This window comes from Cricetulus griseus, chromosome 6, assembly GCF_003668045.3.
Source record: "Cricetulus griseus strain 17A/GY chromosome 6, alternate assembly CriGri-PICRH-1.0, whole genome shotgun sequence".
Taxonomy (NCBI): domain Eukaryota; kingdom Metazoa; phylum Chordata; class Mammalia; order Rodentia; family Cricetidae; genus Cricetulus; species Cricetulus griseus.
This window is the reverse complement of record NC_048599.1, coordinates 108,808,409-108,828,074: the sequence shown is the minus strand read 5'-3', so window position 1 is coordinate 108,828,074 and position 19,666 is coordinate 108,808,409. Positions and strand designations below refer to the sequence as shown.

At 37.8% G+C, this 19,666-nt stretch overlaps 1 protein-coding gene across 4 annotated transcripts in view; it reads right to left on the bottom strand.

Annotated features, from left to right (window-relative positions):
* The window catches only part of Ttc21b (tetratricopeptide repeat domain 21B), a 68,872-nt gene that overhangs the window by 41,575 nt on the left and 7,631 nt on the right, over positions 1-19,666 (bottom strand). For all 4 annotated transcript variants that reach the window (XM_027420270.2, XM_035446362.1, XM_027420271.2 and 1 more), the window contains exons 4-13: positions 17,673-17,839; positions 15,643-15,765; positions 13,826-13,983; positions 11,896-11,980; positions 10,053-10,151; positions 8,464-8,656; positions 7,977-8,074; positions 7,451-7,651; positions 3,587-3,716; positions 1,383-1,540 (exon numbers count right to left, since the gene is read on the bottom strand). In XM_027420270.2, the coding sequence (XP_027276071.1) occupies positions 1,383-1,540; positions 3,587-3,716; positions 7,451-7,651; positions 7,977-8,074; positions 8,464-8,656; positions 10,053-10,151; positions 11,896-11,980; positions 13,826-13,983; positions 15,643-15,765; positions 17,673-17,839 (1,412 nt within the window). The remainder of the gene's footprint in view (positions 1-1,382; positions 1,541-3,586; positions 3,717-7,450; positions 7,652-7,976; positions 8,075-8,463; positions 8,657-10,052; positions 10,152-11,895; positions 11,981-13,825; positions 13,984-15,642; positions 15,766-17,672; positions 17,840-19,666) is intronic.

Genomic DNA, 19,666 nt, shown 5'->3' with positions numbered 1-19,666 from the left:
AAAAAACCAACAAAAACAAAAAACCCCTACATTTCTATTCTTTTACTTGTAATACTAAAAGTTTCTAGGTGCTTTCTTTAAACATTGGCCTTCCCTTTTCATATTACCCCTAAACACAGTAAAGAATCTTCCACCTGGTTTTCAGCTGTAAACAGTATACAGAGGTTAGAGGGAACTAATGAGTAAACAAAGAGTAGCCAATGGAGATGCCCTGAGTGGGGTGGTGTGGAAGGCACTGAAGAACGAAGGAGCCTTAGTCCTCCAGCTGCTAGAGGCTGGACACCTGGGGAATTGGATTGAACAATCACGTACAGGGCATGGGCACCTCCATCTAGAGACCTACTGCCCTAAGTAAAAGCACAATAGCTCTGGACTATTACTTAGAACTTGAATTCTCTAGCTTATTTCATGGTTTTCCCACAGAATGGAGTAAATCACTAGTTTGAGGCTCCCTCCCACCAGTCTTAAATAGTGCTGGAAGCATCTAAAGTTTAGCAAAAATAACTGAAATTTCCTGGATAGTAAGAAGTGTCTTTATAGCTTCAAACCCCTAATACTCCTTCCCAAAATTAATGTGTATTACACAGTGGCACTAAAAAGTGATTATGGGAGAACAACTCTAGGAGGTTGTAGTGGTTCTCACCTGTACTCCTAGCATTGGGAAGGCTGAGGCAGGAGGATTACTGTCAGTTTGTTTACACCAGTCTACAGAGTGAATTCCAGGACAGCCTGACCTACAAAGAAAAGTAACTCTAAAAAACTAGAAAATGAAGGGTAAAGAAAGAAAAGTTCAAGAAGAAAATGGGCAGTAAAATTTACTAACTTAATCCATAAAATATTTGCATAATTCTCGATAGTTGTATATATAATTGCTGGATTTAATTCTCATTATAACAAGTACTATTCTACAAATTAAATAGAAAAGAAAACTGAGTCTTAGAGGAAAGTATGAAGTCTAGAAGTTGATCCCTGATCATTACCAAACTCATACAAATTTTTTTTGTTGATTTGGTGTGTGTGTGTGTGTGTGTGTGTGTGTGTGTGTATTTGTGAGCGTGCGCATGTGAGAAAGCTGTGATAGGCTTTCCATGTTGTCCAGGCTGGCCTGGAGCTCCTGGTCTCCAGCCTTCTAAATAGCTAGGATTGCAGGTACCCACTGGCAAGGTAATCTGATATTGTAGTGGTTATATTCGAGCAATTCACATGGTTTTTCAACTATATCAAAAACACCTGATTTTTTTTCTCCTGTTTCCTATAACTTCCAAGTTTTATTTACTGGCAAAGTATTTTAGATGCACATGTAAAATAACTGAACATGTTTAAATCCATTAAAATTTCAAGGAGCATGGTATATCTTAACTATTTAAATCTGGAATACTTACATTAAAATTATAGCTCAAACAAAGTTCCAGAGACTGAGAACACAGTTTGACTTTTTCCTGAGACAAATACACCTGTGCCATCAAAAGGTGGGCCTCTGCATAAGAGGGACTGTGCTCCAGGCAATGTTGCAGGTTGTTGAATGCTGCCTCAATGTCACCTAATGGGGAAAACAACACCTGTAAGGCCTCAGAGTTCAGAGGCAGAGCCTGAGACAGAACCCAGATTACAAGCAGTTATGGTTCTGCTGTTTAACTCCTCTGCTCATGAAGCAATGCTCCATTCCTATTTACACCAGCTAGCTTTCTTGTAGTTGCTTGAAGAATAGACCTATATGTCAGGACAACAGTTGGTCACAAGAAAACAGGGAAAATATAAAGGATGACAGTTGGTCCCATTATTACTGGCAGGACTAAGAATCTACCTTAATTTTCCTTCTAAAATAGTTTTGTTTATAATTACATTAAAATGGGTTTTGAGACTGCTGTCATTCCCATGGGCTTGAGCATCTGAACTCTTGGTGACAAGTTGGTGGCACTGTTTGGGGAAGTTTAGAAATGAAGAGGAGCGGGAGGAAATAGCTCACTGGGGGTGGGCACGGAGAGTCTTTAAGCTCACTCCACTTCTAGTTCACTTTCTGTGCTTCACGTTTGCATCTCTCAGCTTCGAGCGCCAGCCACCATGTCTGCACTTGCCCATGCTTCCCTGCCATATTGGAATCTGATCCTTCTGGAACAGTAAAGCCACATAAACTGTTTCATCTATAAATTGTTTTGCTCTTGGTGTTTTATCATAGCAACAGAAAAGTGACTAGGACAAAAACATAGGCATGTATAAGCCAAGAATTCTGTGGTATCAATTACACTAACAAAGAGGACACATTCTAAAACTGGGCTACATGACTGTGTATAAAATATGAAAAAGGCCAAGGATACATTCCTGAAATTCAAAAGCATGAGACATAGACTAAAATGCCTCTAGACACCAAATGAAATATCAAATATTTTGGAAGATATATGCTATGTATCTAGAAGACTTAAAAGTCCATTTAATTAATTTTAAGAAATTGGTTAAGATCAATGTGATAAGAATGGTAAAATTAATCTGGGCTGGACGATGAAGAAAGAGGCTCTTTATAGCATCCGTAGCATTGACTCTAGGTGCTCCAGCTTCCTTGGAATGCAATCCATACAGACTTATATGTGGCATTCCCCAATACTGGCTTTAAGTAGATATAACAAGGCCCATTTCCCACCCAGACTTTCAAGAATTGGGGGAAGAAAGGTTCTAAATTATTTTCTGTTTAAATATACCTCATCTTTACCTGCTATCAATAGAAAAAATAGGGATGAATTCAGTTTCCTAGTTCACAAGAACTCAGCCTACAGAACTTCCCACAGTAGCCATTATCCCCTCAGAGGTAGAGAATTAATGGACAAATTATTGACAGAGATAGCACAATGACTTACTAAACACAGTGTCAAAGTCTAGCAACCAGCCATCAGCAAAACCAATAACTTTGGGGTCTTTATTACTGTAATTACTAATACCCAGAACTAAGAAGGCAAAAGGGGATGGGAATGCTAAGCTTAATAATTTAAGCATGTCAGTGATGCCTGACTCAAAATGAAGTGGTTATATCATTCTGTAGCCCCAGACCACAAATATATTGTAACAATAGAGGTAAGTGGTTAAGTAAGGCCTTCATGTGTAGTGCTGATGATATAAACTACTCTCTCTAATGGGTCCTTGTACATGGTTTAGCTCTTAACAGCTGCTATGGCAAGAGATTCTAAGGAAATGAGGCTTCATACATAAGTCTCTGCTGGATGAGTTTCCAATATATCCTTGGCTCACTAAAGCGTATACATCTATACTTCAATGTTTCTATTTATTCCCCCAATACATTTTTAATGTTTGGACAGCCTCTCTTACTTGTTATTAGGTTTGCAAGCAGAAACTTTTTAAGAAGAAGAAGATTAATAGTAATCAATTGGGGTTACTTGTATGAACATGGGGATGAAATTATCTAAGATAGTGGGGCTTGCATTTTTGTTTCATTTCAGATGAACATATATATTCACAGAGACAATATGCATTGTATGTGACCGTTCTCCCTGGGTGGAGTACAGGACCCACTTATATTTGTCATCACCAACACCATGATCGGACTCCTCAGTTACTTAAGTGCTAAGGTATATATCACCTGACAAATACTTCACTTTGGCCATCAAGAAGACAGCTTGTGGAAGACCTGGAACACTTCTTATAATCGTCTCCAGGACTGAGGAACAATGCCTGAGAACTGGAGAGAGAGGCTGCCCGGGACCTGCAGGCTAAACAAAGCAAATCAAGATTAAACATGCATTAATTTTTGTGTGATTAGAAGAAACCAGTATTTTTTATAAAATTTCTCTTACTCTTTTTACACTACCTTTGCTATACAATTGGACAAATACTAAATTATCTTCCTAGTTCATCTATGAATAGACTGTATAAATAATGAGTTTATGCAGTTAGAAATTAGGAATTGTTATATAATTAATATTCTGATAATGTACAAAAGCAGTTATCAGTTCAAAATTTATCAAAGAAACATGTTGAAAGAAAAGACAACTCTGAGAGATATTCCTTGGTTAAATACCCTGCATTGCTTCACTGATGCTGCTTCCTTGACCTGAAGGATGCTGTTCCCTGTCCTCTCTACCTGATGTACAGTCTGCTGCATTCTTCAGGTCAATGACTGTATCCCTTTATGGAAGGTCCCTCTGAATATGTGCCACATAGTTAACAATAATGTGCCATATTTCTTGCCCTATGCTGAGGCACAGAACATGTTCTCAAAAAGATACTCAAAATATGACTATTGCCTAACCTTTTCAAATCTCCATAGCACACATTCTATAGTACTTTCTCACCCACTGCTGCTTTTTTATGGGACTAAGGGTCTTTATTCTCAAATTCAGAATTTTATACTTCTTTGAATTGAGACTAATTCCTTAAAACTGTTGTGATGGTTAATATTGACTGTTCCACTTTAAATGTGGGTGAGTTCATTCTAAGAACTGGAGTCCTGGGCTGAATATAGAGATAAAAGATGAGTACCAGCATTTATCTATCTCTGCTTCCTGATTGGATGTGATGTAATATCCACCTCACATTCCTGTTGCCATATCTTCTCCATCATAATGGACTGTACCCACAAACTGTGAGCCAAAGTTAAACCCATCCTTCCTTCCCTCCCTTCTACCTTCTTTTTTCTTTCCTTCCCTCTGTTCCTCCTTCCCTCCTTCTCTTCTTCCTTGCTTAAGTTGCCTTTGTTGGGAATTTTGTTACAGCAACATTGCAAGTCACTAATACAAACTTATACCACCAGAAAAATAGTTAAAGTAAAAACAATGATAAGTATCTAATAGTCACCTTGCTGCTGGGAGGTGTTGGTGTACATCTTTAATCCCAGCACTAAGGAGGCAGAGGCAAGTGGATCTCTGTGAGTTCAAGGCTAGCCTAGCCTATAGAAAGAGTTCCAGGACAACCAATGCTACGAAAAGAAACCTTGTCTTGAAAAAAAAGTTACCTGTTGTGGAATATTATTTTAATATATGTTACAATTGTTTATGCTGTGGAACATTTGTTTAATGATGCAAAGATGTATTGCATTCTTTTATGCTGCATTTGTTTATCACTGTGAAGCTGTTTTACTCTGCCTGTCTAAAATACCTGATTGGTCTCATAAAGAGCTGAACAGCCAATAGCTAGGCAGGAGAAAAGATAGGCGGGGTTTGCAGGCAGAGAGAATAAATAGGAAGAAAAAAAAGAAGATGGAGGAGCAAAAAAAAAAAAAAAAAAAAAGGAGGAGAGAAGGACATCAGAGGCCAGCCACCCAGCTACACAGCAAGCCATGGAGTGAGAAGTAAATACAAGGATACAGAATAGAGAAAACAGTCACCTTGCCACCTGCTAAGAAATACTGAGAACAACTCTAGTTTTTTTCCTGTGTTTTATATTTTCATTATATTTTAAGATTGAGCCTCTCTATGAAGTCCAGACTGGCCTCAATTCACAATCCTCTCACCTCTGCTACTTAAGAACTAGAATTAGGTGTGGTCCACTTCACCCAAATAAAACAGCCACCATTTTTACTATGATTTCACTATACAATCAAATATTAAAACAGAATTCTAGAGACAATCTTTGGGATTATACCTTTTAGGCTAAGAAATGAAAAAGAAAAATATATGTGAAAGAGGCCAATGAATGAGGAATAGATAGATCTGTGGCCAGTGCTACCTTGCTGCAATGTTCCCATGAAAATTGACCAAGTTATAGCATGCAGATAAAAATTGCATTATGGGAAAAACAGGATATATAGTTGGATTAGCGATCTAGCTACCAAGGAATATATTATTTTGTAATTTACTATGTTTTGGTTCATTCTTGGCAGTTATCAAAGAAATCTTTTGATGACAGAAGCCCTGCCTGTCCATGTCTCTCCAAGTAATATTCTCATCTGTGATTTCTCTCCCCTCCTACTCACAGTCCAGTCACACTCATCCCCTTGTGTCCCTGTGGGTATCTTCATTAACTGTTCCCTTTATTGAAACAAACTGTTTCCACAGGTCACCTCCAATTATTCTTCTTGTAAGGTCTACTCTGACCCTTTCACATAAATTTTTATCACCTCTATCCTGTTCTATTGTTCCTTGAAGCATTCTCTACTATACTATCTAATCTTCTTATGATATATACATCACACTTTTAAAATATATTGTTTGGGGCAAGAGTTATTTTTCCCCAAGCACATTCCGCCAGCTCCATGTAGTGTGCTAGATGTGCTATAAAACCTCTTCAGAAAGAAGCCTAGCTACTGGAATATTGAAATATGCATTCAACCTTCTAAGCAACTTTTCTGGATGCTAAGGTGGGAGACTGACCTCAATCAGCTGAGTTAATCATCAAGTATGATTCTGGGAGAGCACAGTTTTAAGAGATTAGAAAGGCCTGGTAAAAGACACAATGATAAACAGTCTGCAGAGTTCCCTAAAGAAACACCATTTTTCTTATTTTCATTGTTAATATACAACTAGGGAGATGCTAATACCTTTGGTTTTAGCAATGTGTACTGAATAGACCTAACTAAAAAACCTGTGTTGGAATATGAGTTGAGCACAAGGGAATTAGGTTATGTGTGCTTCTAGCCAATACCAAGGGGCACTGCCTAATGAATGCATGTCACCTTGGAAAAGGACTTCCAGCTAGGCCATACAGGTTTCTAGTGCTACTACTCAAAAATGCTAATACTTACAAAAGTCCATCATTATCTCCAAGCTAAATCAAGCAGATGGCAGGTGACAATAAGGTTCCATATAAAATAGATGACAAGAGCAAAAAGGAATATGATAATTGGAGTGTGAATATGAGAATATAGAACGTAAAGAAGAAATGAGGAGTTCTACTCTTGAACTCAAAGGTATGAGTAATAGATTATGGTATTTGTAAACTGTGAACTCAGTAGGTACATTGAAAAAAAAGGAATGGACTCAAATGCAGTCACACAGAACACGAACGAGAACATCTCACACAAGAAGGATCTAATGCAAATCTTCACCTCTACTTTATGTTGAGGAATGATTATTCTTTGGACTTAATAACTAGATGTTCTCTGTGTCTTTCCAAGGAACAGGAGAAATAGCCAATGTTCTACTTTTGGCACAAAGTAGAGTTTGATTTCATACGTGAAATGGTTTCATTGGTTTTATAAAAAGAACCTTAAGTTTGCCCAAGGTGAGATGGCACTTGGCGTTATCAATCAGATCCAAATATGTAACAAGCATGAGAATTAAGCATTTTTAATATTTCTAAACAGAGTTTTAGGATTAAAAGAATTTTAAATTAGTTTTTACAAATCAATACTTTCATTATTTGGTAGTAATCATTTTTATAAAGATGGATTTAAAATGGTTTCAATTAACAGAATTATGAATGCTAATTACAGGTGCAGATATAGTTGCACATTAAAAGAACCTTGTTAGCATCACAGTGTAGGAGATTAAGGGGCAGAATTGCCTACCTGAATAGGACAGAAATTCAGATATTCAGTAACAACTTCTAGTAGGAAGTCAGGATTGAGCTTCTCAAAGTACTGTATTCCAAGAGGTAAGTCTTCTAAGTGTGAAAAGTGAGTATTCACAACGTCATTTAACAGATTTACAACTTCTTCCTGTCCATTATTTTTTTTTGTAGCAAGAACTGCATGCAAATACATCAATTCCTAAAAAAAAAGTAGATTCCATAGGTTATTCCATTTGTCCATAAAGTCATTTACTTTTGTTTAGACTTCAAGTGTATATAAAGTATTATTTATAAGAAATTATTCAAACCTTTGACATGAGATCATTCAAACATAAGAATTAGCTGAATAGAATTTTAGGATCATTGAGAAAAACATTTAAAGTGGACTCGCACAGAGGAACTAACAAATTCGATACACTTTAAAGTTAGTGCTCATCACCATTTAGAGCTAAGGATGAACTGTCATTTAAAGTTTCATGTGTTATAATAGCAGCTGTGATCTGCCATCTGATAAAATGCCATACCGCAGATTTCCCCATTGACTGCTGGAATTCACTGAAGAATTCTAGTTGCTGGTCTGCATCTTGCAATTGCCCTTCTATTAATTGACATCGAATAAGTCCTGAAAGCAAACAAAAATAGTCAAGGCTTATTCCAACCAACTAAACTAAGTTAACAAAACATTTTCTTCCTCCACAATAACCCTGCTTTAGAGTGGAAAAATGAAAACAAGAACACAGCAGGGGTGGAGATGGAGAAGAAAACCAGTAACCAGGGATTATGTAGAATTTTGTACTGCACAGTTCATAACTTGATAGACAAAACCAAATAAAATCCATGCTTTCAAGATAGTATTAGTGAATTAAATTGTTATTTTTAAAGATACATGACTTTTCCTCTTGGGCATATCAGAAACGGGTTTAATATAAAGATATTTTTTCTCTGCTTCAATAGGCTGGTCCTTAAAGCAAGTCTCCCTTGGAGGAAGGCATCCCTGCACCATCAGCATACCGGTGACTGCAGAGATGTTGCTTTCATTCAGCGTCATGGCAGTCCTGTACCACTTCCAGGCCTCCTTAACTTTGCCTTGGAGAATCATTTGGTAGCCAAGCTCTGTAGCAATTTCTGCTTGCTGGGGGGTTAAACTAAATGCTTTTTCTAGGAAACCTTGAACTTTTTGAAGAATGAGCTGATTACGTCCACACTGAAAAGAAACCAAAACAAAAATAAAACAAAACAAATTTAGACAAAGGGTCCAGCTGTACTCAGAATAAAAGACCTATTTTTTCTCTATACTTTATATTTAGCTTGAAATGCACAGGATGGAAGGAAATAAAGAATATTTAAGAAGGAAAAGGGCTTCCTATCATCCATATCTTGTATGAAGGAAGAGTATATGACCCATCACAAGTTGTATATTTTAATAAACACCGTTTTACAACATCACCATCTTATCACATGATATTGCTATATGAAAACAATGATTTTCATGACTCTTACAAATTAGATAGGAAAATCTTTATTTTAATGTTTCTAAATCAATGTGCATAATTAAATGAAAAAACAAAAACAAACAAAATCCTTCTTAAAGACAACCTGTACAAATAAGGAAAATATTTTGAAAGGGCATAGCTTACATCTTTTTAGAAAAAAAAAAAAAACATCAATTTTTTTGATGCCAATAATGCTAAATAACTATTGAGCATACCAACTTTTTTTTTTTTTTTTTTTTTTTTTTTTGGTTTTCGAGACAGGGTTTCTCTGTGCAGCTTTGGAGCCTATCCTGGCACTTGCTCTGGAGACCAGGCTGGCTTCGAACTCTGCCTCCCGAGTGCTAGAATTAAAGGCGTACGCCAGCACACCAACTTTTAAGAGTAAAATACTCCTCTGGATGTTTCAATAAACTTTAAAAATTCTATAAGCATTCTAAAAAGTGGTATTAACACAAAAAAGGAACATGTTTTATTCATACTTTTAGATATTTTTCTTTTTCTAAATTTCATACATCCTACATGTTTTAAAATAAGATAATTTCTACAGTTCAGCAATTAGTATCTTCTTAACTGTTTCTTTCAAGTTAGTTTGATAATTCCTTTACTCAAGCTTATTTTCTTCCATATATTTTTTGCTAGTTCCCTGAATTGTTCACAGCCCTAATTCCTTTTATCAGCTTTGCCATTCTGCTGTATTTTTCCTATTACCTTGCCTTTATAGAATGCTGCTAATAACAACATTTACTATAACAACAACAAAACCAAGACACTGGCCTTTCCCTCCATTGAAACACTCTATAATTCACTTTAACAGATTTCCCCAAAGGTTTTATAATAGAAAACAAAAGCACAGAACACGCCTAATCCCAACACTGCACTCTGGCTTCCCCTGTCTGGAAGGCACTCTCTATCTCCAAGAGCCCCTTCCTCTTAGTCTCCTTAAGGCTGGAAAATGGTAGTTATAATCTCCTGAGTCTCCTTTCTTGGGAATAGATAATACACTTAGATCGTATTGATTCCACCCCAGGTCATATGTTCCTCAGTGCTTCACTCAATGACTAACTGTAAATTCTTAAAGATAGAGGTTTGGCTTATAGGCAGTCTTACAGTTCTGCTGAAGGCTATTGTAATCTTATAAAAAAGTTGAGCATTCTGTGGTTCCATGACATCCAATGCATTTCCTAAATTTTCCAGCTTGGCAGCGGCCTAAAACAAAATAAACAGTATTAGTCTTAAAATACACTAAGAAAAAAGGATCTAATAAATATATACTCTAATATTACTGATATTTTAATGATTTATTTTATTTTATGTGTATGTGTGAGTGCCTGCATGTATGTATACACACCATGTATGTGTCTGCTGCCTGTGGAAGCCAGATGAGGGTGTTAGATCCCCTGGAACTGGAGTTACAGATGCTTGTGAGCTGCCACAGGGATGCTGGGAACTGAACCCAGTCTTCTGCAAGAGCAACAAGTACCACTCAGTACAACAATACAAGAGCATCAGTCACTACTGAGCCATCTCTCCAGCCTTCTATTATTGATATTTAAGAGGGTTTGTGTTTTTACAAATTTCTCCTTTCTAGTGTGTGTGTGTGTGCAAATGTGTATGAGGTGTTATGCATGAGTAGTATTTGTATGTGTACGAGTCTGTATGAACATGTGTGTGTATAGAGGTCAGATGTTGGCTATCGATTGTTCTCTTACTTTTGGGACAGGGTCTCTCACTGAATCTGGAGCTTATCAATTCTGCAAGACCAGCTGCTAATGAGCTCCAGGCATTCTCCAGTGTCCATCTCCCCAGTGCTAGCAATACAAACATGTGTCAGCAAGCCTGATATTTTATGGGGGCTGCAGATCCACGCTCAAATCCTCATGCTTGTGTAGAAACCACTCTACATACTGAGTATTTCCCCAGATCCCCCAGTGGAATCTTATATATTGCAGGATGACTTAAAATCAATTTGAACTTCCAGTTCTTTTTTTTTTTTTTTTAAAGTTCCAGTAATTACACACCATTATTTCTTGTAAATATCCATTACTGAATGGAAGCCTCTGGATAGGTAAAGATAGCCATAGTTACTTAACAAATGTACAACTGAGCTCTCTAATAATGAAGCCATGCCACAAAGGCTGTTTGAATGATAATATAGTTACACAAATGCCACATGAACCTTTGAACTACACAGATAGTCTCGTTTACATTTGAAATGGTTTCTACAAAGGAAAATCATGAAAGTGGTTAGGATAAATAATTTCTGCTGTTGTTTCTTGGTTGGTTATTTGTTTCTTTTGGTGCTGAGAACCAGCCTTGCACACGCTAGGCAAACATCTCTCTCACTGAGCTACAGTGCCAACTCCAAGTAATAAATGAAAAGTTGACAGAAGATTTGCTCCACTGAGATTCTTCTAGTGTCTCCTAAAGTGTTTGTTAAGTACTGTCACATTAGCCAAGTTAAACACACAGATCTCTTGTAACATGATTGGTTGCAGAGTGGATTTTGCAGTCCTTTACCAGCATCTAGTGAATGTGTGCAATACCACTGAAACAAAAATACCTTGTTTCAAGGATTTCTTTCTGAGCTCATCTAACTCAATGCAAACTCAAGTAAGCTGAAAATACACTATGTATTCTACTTTACATATGTATGTACATATCTAGATCACAGAAAAGGCTATGCACCAGCATCTCACATAAAAACATATATACTCTATCAATCTAAAATGATTTTTAAGAGAAATTCCCCTATATATGTGTGCTTACCTAGTTGGTACAAGATAGTAAAGTCTTTGTAATGTTGTATTTCTGGCAACTAATTAAAAATTATAATAGAAATATTTTGAGATAGAACTTCAAGCATCTAATGAATATACACACATGCATTTATAACGGTGTATGATGCAGTTTATCATGACATAGGTGACTTAAATCATACAACACAATTTACCTTCTCTACATCTCCCTCCCTACACAGATAATACAGAGCCAGCATTCTCAGCGCCTCCACATTGTGTGTGTCCTGAAGCAGCAACCTGTAGGAAAACATGTCAGTTAATAAAATAAACTTGATGCTTTTTTTTTCTTTTTTTCTTTTTTAATCAAAAGTTTGGTGGTTTGACTCTTCTACTACTAAGTAGTCTTAATGATTAAAGTTAAAAAGTTATCTGGAATTTAATTTTTAATGTTTTAAAATATGAAAGGGGTTGTGCCTGCCTCACTTAAAAGTATGGTAATGCTGCATAAAGTATTAGTTAACTATACACAACAGTGTATTAAAAGTTGAGTTCAGGAGTTGGAGACAAGACTCATTGGTTAAGTGCATGTACTGCTCTTGCAAAGGACCTGGGTTCAGTTCTAAGTTCCCAGCAGTTCCTGACACTTTCATCTGGTATCCATGGGAACCACATATATAAGGAGCACTTACATACAAGCAGGCAAAACAGTTATGAATAAATAATAAAATAAGTAAATAAAAATTTTAAGAAGGTGCATTTACCTCAAGCAGTTTTTTATTAAAGGGATTAAAAGAATGCCAAAATGAGTGACATATTTAAGTATGTGTTAACATTATTCATAAATTTAAAATATATTCCTGTGTGATAAAACACAAGTTGGAAAATATTATGAAGACACTAATTACCAGAAAAAAGGCATAAATGTAGAAAGAAATGTTCTCTGCTATAAGTATTCTTATGAAATTTTACTAAAAGGAACTGCTCAGAAGGGCTCAGATACAAGGCATCCTCTCAGGAATATATGGAACAGTGAATTCTGACTCGCTCTTTCTCCCTTCTGAATACGTCTTCTGCTACGCTACTGTGCAGTTCCTCCCTGCAGAAGTCAGAGTGGGCTCTAGGCCACTGACTACAGTGGGGTGTTTTCCTTGCACTGGCCAATGGGATAACTGCAGGACAGTCAGCCAGTCCAGCCTACACCATACAGGCAGGCTGTACATCTGCCTTTGCTCTCGTGTCTTTGCTATCAGCAGGAGGACTGTCTCATCTTCGATGTTCTGGCTGATTACTGAGGTCTAAAACTTGAAGCAGAGTTCCAGCAATCAAATTCTGCCTGAGATCAGCTGATGTAGATCACTGGTACCCAAATGAGAAACGGATGCAGACTGATTCATTCCTTGAGGTGTGTAGTTGTTGTTTTACACCAGTTGCTCTCTGGTATGAAATTGTTCAGTTTGGGTTAAAAAGCTTCCCACCTCCAGCATAGCATATTTGACTTTTTTCCTCCCTAGCACCTATGTTTAACTTACTACATAACTTAATTATGCTGCTTAGCATACAATTAATCTCACTTTAATATCAGCTTCCTAATGGCAGACAGACTTGTTGATTAAAGGTGTCTTTCTTAAAATTGATAGTCAGATATTGATGTACATAAAAAATTCAGGGGTTTTGCATAAGTATGTGTCACATGCTATGTGTTTGTTAGCATGTGTATGTGTACGTGTATGTACACAAGCATGTGAAAGTTCAAAGTTGACATCCGGTGTCTTTCCCAGTCACCCTTGACCTCACATACTGAGGCCCGTCTTTGAATTTGGGGACTCCCCCTCTATGTCTCCCACACATGAAGATTTTAAGTGGGGCAAAATGCCCACCCAGTTTTAACAAGGACTTCAGAGTCATCAGGCTTGACAGCAAGCACTTTAGCCTCTGACTCATCTCTCCAGTCCCAGTTCCATTTTTAAAAGCAATACAATTTGAAGTCCTTCTTCAATTCTATGCTGCTTGGAATAAAATCACCGTAAATTACTTGAAAAATTAAATTTTATGCTGATTACAAAAGTAACAGAACAAAATCAGATCTTTTTCCCTCATTTTTAACCAGATCCAAAGAGGCTGTGATATTATTTTGCACTGAACCTTTGTGCCGTTTCCACCGTCTGATCCCAATCCTGTAAGGCCAGCTGTAATTTCATTTTCTTCTCAAAAGCAGGAAGGAAGCTTGGGAAGTTTACAATTATCTGGCTCACGGTCTCCAGGGCTCCGGAGTAATTCTGGCGCATTTCAAGGCACAGTACCTAATAGGAGGAGAAAATTGACATTGAAGCCAGCACTGCTTAAAACAAATATTTTTAAGATTTATTTAAACTATGTGTATACATGGATGTCTTTGTGCGAGTATGTACACATGAATAGCATTGCCTCTGGAGGCCAGAAAAGTGCACTAGATCACTTGGAGTGGAAGTATCAGGGAGTCTCCTGACCTGGGTGCTGGGAACAGAACTCAAACCCTCTGCAAGAGGTCTTAAGCACTAAACCCAATGAAAAAATATGAATTTTCTTTATTGTGGAGACTGAATGCAGGTACGCATGGAACACAACACGTGTGGAAGTCAGAGGACTAATTTAAGAGTCCCCCCTTCTGTATGGTTAAGGCATGGTCTTTCTTATTGTCTCTCCCCGGACGTGTACACCAGCGGAGCTACCTACAAGCTTCTGAATGATCCTGTGAGCTCCATTCCCCCTTCCATATCTTGCCAGAGAGTTCTGGAATTACAGATCTCAGTCATTGTATCCAACCTTTTCTGTGGTTTTAGGGGATCAACTTCATGCCCTTATGTCTTCATGGAAAGCATTTTTATCTACTACTATTGCAGGTGAATACAGAGCACACAGATGGAGGTCAGAGGGTAACTCTCAGGGTCCCTTCCTACTCGTGGGTTCTTGAGGCTCAAACTCAGGCTTTGGGGCTTCATAGCAAGTTCTTTTACCTGCTGAGCCAACCCACTGCAGCCCACTGATAAATTTTCAAAGGTGTTCAGAAGATGTTAGTGGACACAAATGAAAGGATGTAACTGAAATAGTCCAACCCAACAGTGATTTTTAAAGACTGTCAACTGTTCATCCTCAAATGCAAATTGAGGTGCAAAACTGTTCAAGCTTTGCACTATCTACTTCTCAAATATAAATACAAATACAAATACAAAGCCAAGGTCAGAGACTCACCCATTAGGTCACCTCTCCTCATCATCCCTGACCCTAGGTCCATGTTCACCTTCTATCCTCTAGCCTTTAACTTCTTGATCATTCTCCTCTGACCGCCTGGATTTCTCAATATGCCCTTAATGTGCCTTAAGGTATCTGAAATCTGTCACCTCATATATATATATATATATATATATATATATATATATATATATATATATATATATATATCAGAGCTGCAGTCCTCTTGTCTATAAGCCTTAGTTCAAAAGTCAAATATAACGACTACATCATTTCCAACTGCAAATTCATGTCTCAGCTCCCACCTCGCATGCCCCCTTCATTTCTGACTGCGCTTCTCACCCTCTATCTAGTCAGACACCAGGTAATTAACTTAAGGCATCTCACTCACTGTTCACCTCTCTAGCAGAAGAGAAGTCCCATAACATGAGGCGTTTAACTTTTCCATGTCATGCTTCTTCTCCAGTGGTACCTCACACTTATTAGATGTAAGGGAAACACCGTGCAGGAATGAATTAACGAACCAACCACAACACACATAATAACTCTGATCATGAAATCAGGCCCTTTGCTAGAGGAGTCATTCTCTACTGTGTCCTACAAGAAGCCCCTCCAACAGTTGAGGACAGGATCACAAATATCATCTTTTATGACCTACTTAATTTTATTAGATTTCAAGAGTTTTAAAATTTTTTTAAACACTTGATTAATTCACTTTGATTCCAACTCACCTTACCCAGCAGAGCAAAAATATCATTTCCATCTTGTAGTCCCTCCTCAAAATACCTTAGTGCTTTTTTAGCATAAGGTTCTTTCCCTCTTGTAATGTCAAGCCATGCTTTCAAAATTGGTCCCTGGGGGAAAAAAAAAGTTACCACTCAAATCAATAGGAATATCAAGAAGTTTGTCAGAAACTATCCTACTGCTGAAAGGCATATCCTTCTCTGAGCCTTTGATAGTAAATGACCATTATGATACAGCCTCATAAATGCTGCATGTGGCTTATGCTGTGAGAATGGGTAGCCTCTCTTTGCATGCAGCCCCAAAGAGGAACAGAGATGATTCCTTACTTCATACACGATGAAGACCAAGGTAAGTGCACAGCTACCTTCACAAGCCCTGCAATAGTCTAGTGAAATAGAAATGTCTTAGGAAACGGAAAAACTAAAATCATGGCTATTACCAATGGATTGGAAGGTCTGCATGACTGCAAAGAAGACAATTTCTTTTTAAAGTCAAATAAGAAGTGGGATATATTCTCCTTGCTATGTTTTTTAGATTAACTTATAAGCATTTAATAAAGGTTATACTTGCCTCCCTGCACATTCACCTCAAAATATGGGTGAGACTATCAACCAGTACTCCCCAGACCACTTTAGCATGTGAATGGGTTTCAACAGTTATTTCTGTGGGGTAACTGACTAACTATAGTTGAAGCCCTAAACCTTCAGCTTTCTTTTCCAAAGCCCATCTGCTATTTCGCTCTGCCAGCACTTGAAACGCAGTTCATGTGAAGACAAAGTTGAGACTCAGCTCCTGTGAAGACAAACCTATCACTGCCCTCTACTGTCAATGTCTTCCCTCAACACTTTCTCCTCATGGAAACCAGATCTCACTAGATTTTAGGACACTGAGGCACTTCTTGAGCTTATGCCTGATTATTTTTCTTTCGCTATGTGCATCAGCTGACAAATCTTGGTGGGTCTTTTTTTTTATTTGTATTCCCTTTTGTTCCTCAAAACCTTCTACCAGTATATACTCTTTTCTCCAAATTTTAGTTCTGTCTAAATCAGTTCAGCCTATAAACTATTAATTTTCTTACCTGCCTGAACTTCAATAATGTAACTTTCATGTTTCAAAGTCTTTAAGGGTATCTTAATGTCTATCAAATTATCTATAGATACTCACACCTAGCAATCATGATACTTCTCTCTCTATGGTTTTCTTTTACCATTTTCACAATGTACCCCACGTTCCATCACATGTAGTGCTCTCAAAGTAATTAGAAACGGTGTGTCTTCATCTCTACCTATTATTTCCAACCTGGGGTAATTACTCCCCCTTTCCAGGTTTACTGGTGAAACTGGTTGCTGGGGGTGGAGGTGGGGCACTTGGGGGCTTTTTTTCGTGGTTTTAGCTGAAATGCTATTTCCTTTCTAAACATTTTCCCTCAGCCTTAACCTTAAAGATGTTTAACATGAAAATGTTTATCAAAGTAATGGCTTGTACAAAACAGGCAAGCAATAAATGTCAGCCATTATCTTACTGTGCACTTTAATCATGTCTCTTCTTATCATTTCAAAGTTTTCTCAGGAGGTAGGTTAGGCATGTGCTCTATGGTAATTTACCCAGGAAAATAAAGCCTGCACTCTCTTTGTGCTTGGATTACTAATGGTGCACACACTGGTGTTTTAATGCAGACATCTTCAATGAAAGGAAAGGAAGGGGACAGGAAAAGAGAAGGAAGCAGGATACAGATCTATTCCAGAGTTACTAGTACAGAAAGAGGAAACCTCAATTCAACCATATTATTTATGAATGTTTCATATATCATAAGGGTATTTGTAAGTTAAAGTTAACAAATAAGCTCATAATGCAAGAAATAAGCAACCTTTGAAAAGTTCTATTTTGCAATAAAGAATATTAAAAGAAAGCTGTTTATTGTGAACAGTGTGGCTATAAAATGGAGTAAAGAAAGGATACTACTACATAACAACACAATCTTTAATGTTAATGTTTTAAAAATAGCAAAAGTGGTCACCTCATTGCTATCATGTGGCATTTTCGACATTCTGTCAATATATTCTCTCGCCTTATCATGGCGACCAATGTGCCATAAAAACAGGCCTGCATGGTACAAGGCTTTGCGTCCAGCTTCCTTACGTTGCTCCTTCATTTTGGTGTCTAGTTCCAGGATAGCTTCTCTATCTGAGAAGGGGAAATAATAGTAAATATAAATTAAATTCCAGATTGGGTGTTTATGATAGGTCAGATGACTAACCTGGTACAGAATTTAGTTATTCTCTCAAAGGTAACATTATTAGAAACAAAATATATACCATACATGCCATCTAAATATTGCTAGTATTTCTGCTTCATGAGCAAGTCAGGCAGTGGTGGCACACGCCTTTAATCCCAGCACTTGGGAGGCAGAGATAGGAGGATCTCTGTGAGTCCAAGATCAGACTGGTCTCCAAAGCCTGTTCCAGGACAGCTAAGGCTACAGACAGAAAAACCTGTCTTGGAAACAAAAACAAAACAAAAGATCAAAAATCAAAAAGGAAATGAGCAAATGACTTTTAATAATGCCTTATTTAACCTAATATGTCCAAATTAGAAATATAAAACAGATATAAAGTTAGTGAGTTTACTTTTTTTATTTAAAAATAAATCTTTGAAATGGGCTTATTTTACCCTTATAGTACTTTTCAATTGAGTTTAGGTTTTCTTCAGAAAGAATACATACATACCATTAAACTTAAGAATTGAAAAGCAGAGCCATACACTCAACTTGTTCCATACATAAATTGCCTAATAACTGGATCAGGTATCAGCTTAAAATTTAAAAAGTAAATTAAAATTGGGGCTGGTAAGATGGCTCAATATGTAAAAGTGCTTACATTATACCATGAGCCTGGAGTCACAAGTGTGATACACAGTAGTACATTCCCCATCACCCATGTAAAAAGTCTAGATGTGGCTGTACACATTTCATCTCAAAACTACAGTGAGATGGGAGGCAGATTATGTTGGTTAGCTTTATGTCAACTCCACACTAACTAGAGTCATTGGGAACCTCAACTGAGAAAATGATCCTACAGGCCAAGCCTGTAGGGCCATTTTCTTCATTAATCATTGATATGGGAGGGCCAAGTTGACTGTGTCTGGTGCCATCCCTGGGCAGGTGGTCCAAGATGCAGTCAAGACAAGCCAGGAGGGGAAAGCAGAGCACCCCTACCCATGCCAAGTCCTAGCCACCAAGGTCTCTGCATCTTTTTCTGGTGACTTCCCTGCATAATACTCCACAAACTGTAAGATGAAATAAACCCTTTACTCCCAAAGTTGCTTTTGAAAGTGGTGTTTTATCATAGCAACAAATCCCTTATCAATAACAGAAACTGATACCAGGTCATGAGGTATTGCTGTAACAGAAGTGTTTAGGGGAGTACTGTGCGAGGCCTTTGGGACTTTGGGCTGGACCAGCCACTGAGTGTTCAGAGCTCAGTGGGCTGTTCTGTGGGAACTTCGAAAATAATGCTGAGAACAGTGAAGATGATGGAGGCCTGATCTCTGAACTGCAAGAGGGAAGTTAGAGTCCCTCGAAGACTCTGTCATGGCACTTTGATATTTTCAATTAAGAACATATGGTTCGGGTCACCTAGGCTGAAAAATCAAACAGGATTAACAATAGCTGAGCACCAGTGAAGATATACCTTTGCTTTGGGACAACTGATGCTGGTTTAGCTGGACTTGGGAAATTCTTGGTGATTAAGAAGAGACCAGCATCAATGAAGCAAGTCCTTCTGGGGAGTGTTTTCCTGGAGTCAGCCCACAGAAAACTGTGGTCCAGAGGAGGTCATGGTTGTACTTTGTACTGGCAGCTAAACTTGGTATCAAGTAACAAGTCTCCCAGGTGGTAATGGTTTTGAAGGTACGAAGGGGTCAAGGAGAGAATCTGAAGCTTGCCGCCATGTGCCAAGGTCTGAAGCCCTAAAGAAAGGCCAGGAGAGGCTATTGGTGCAGGTGCAGCTTAGT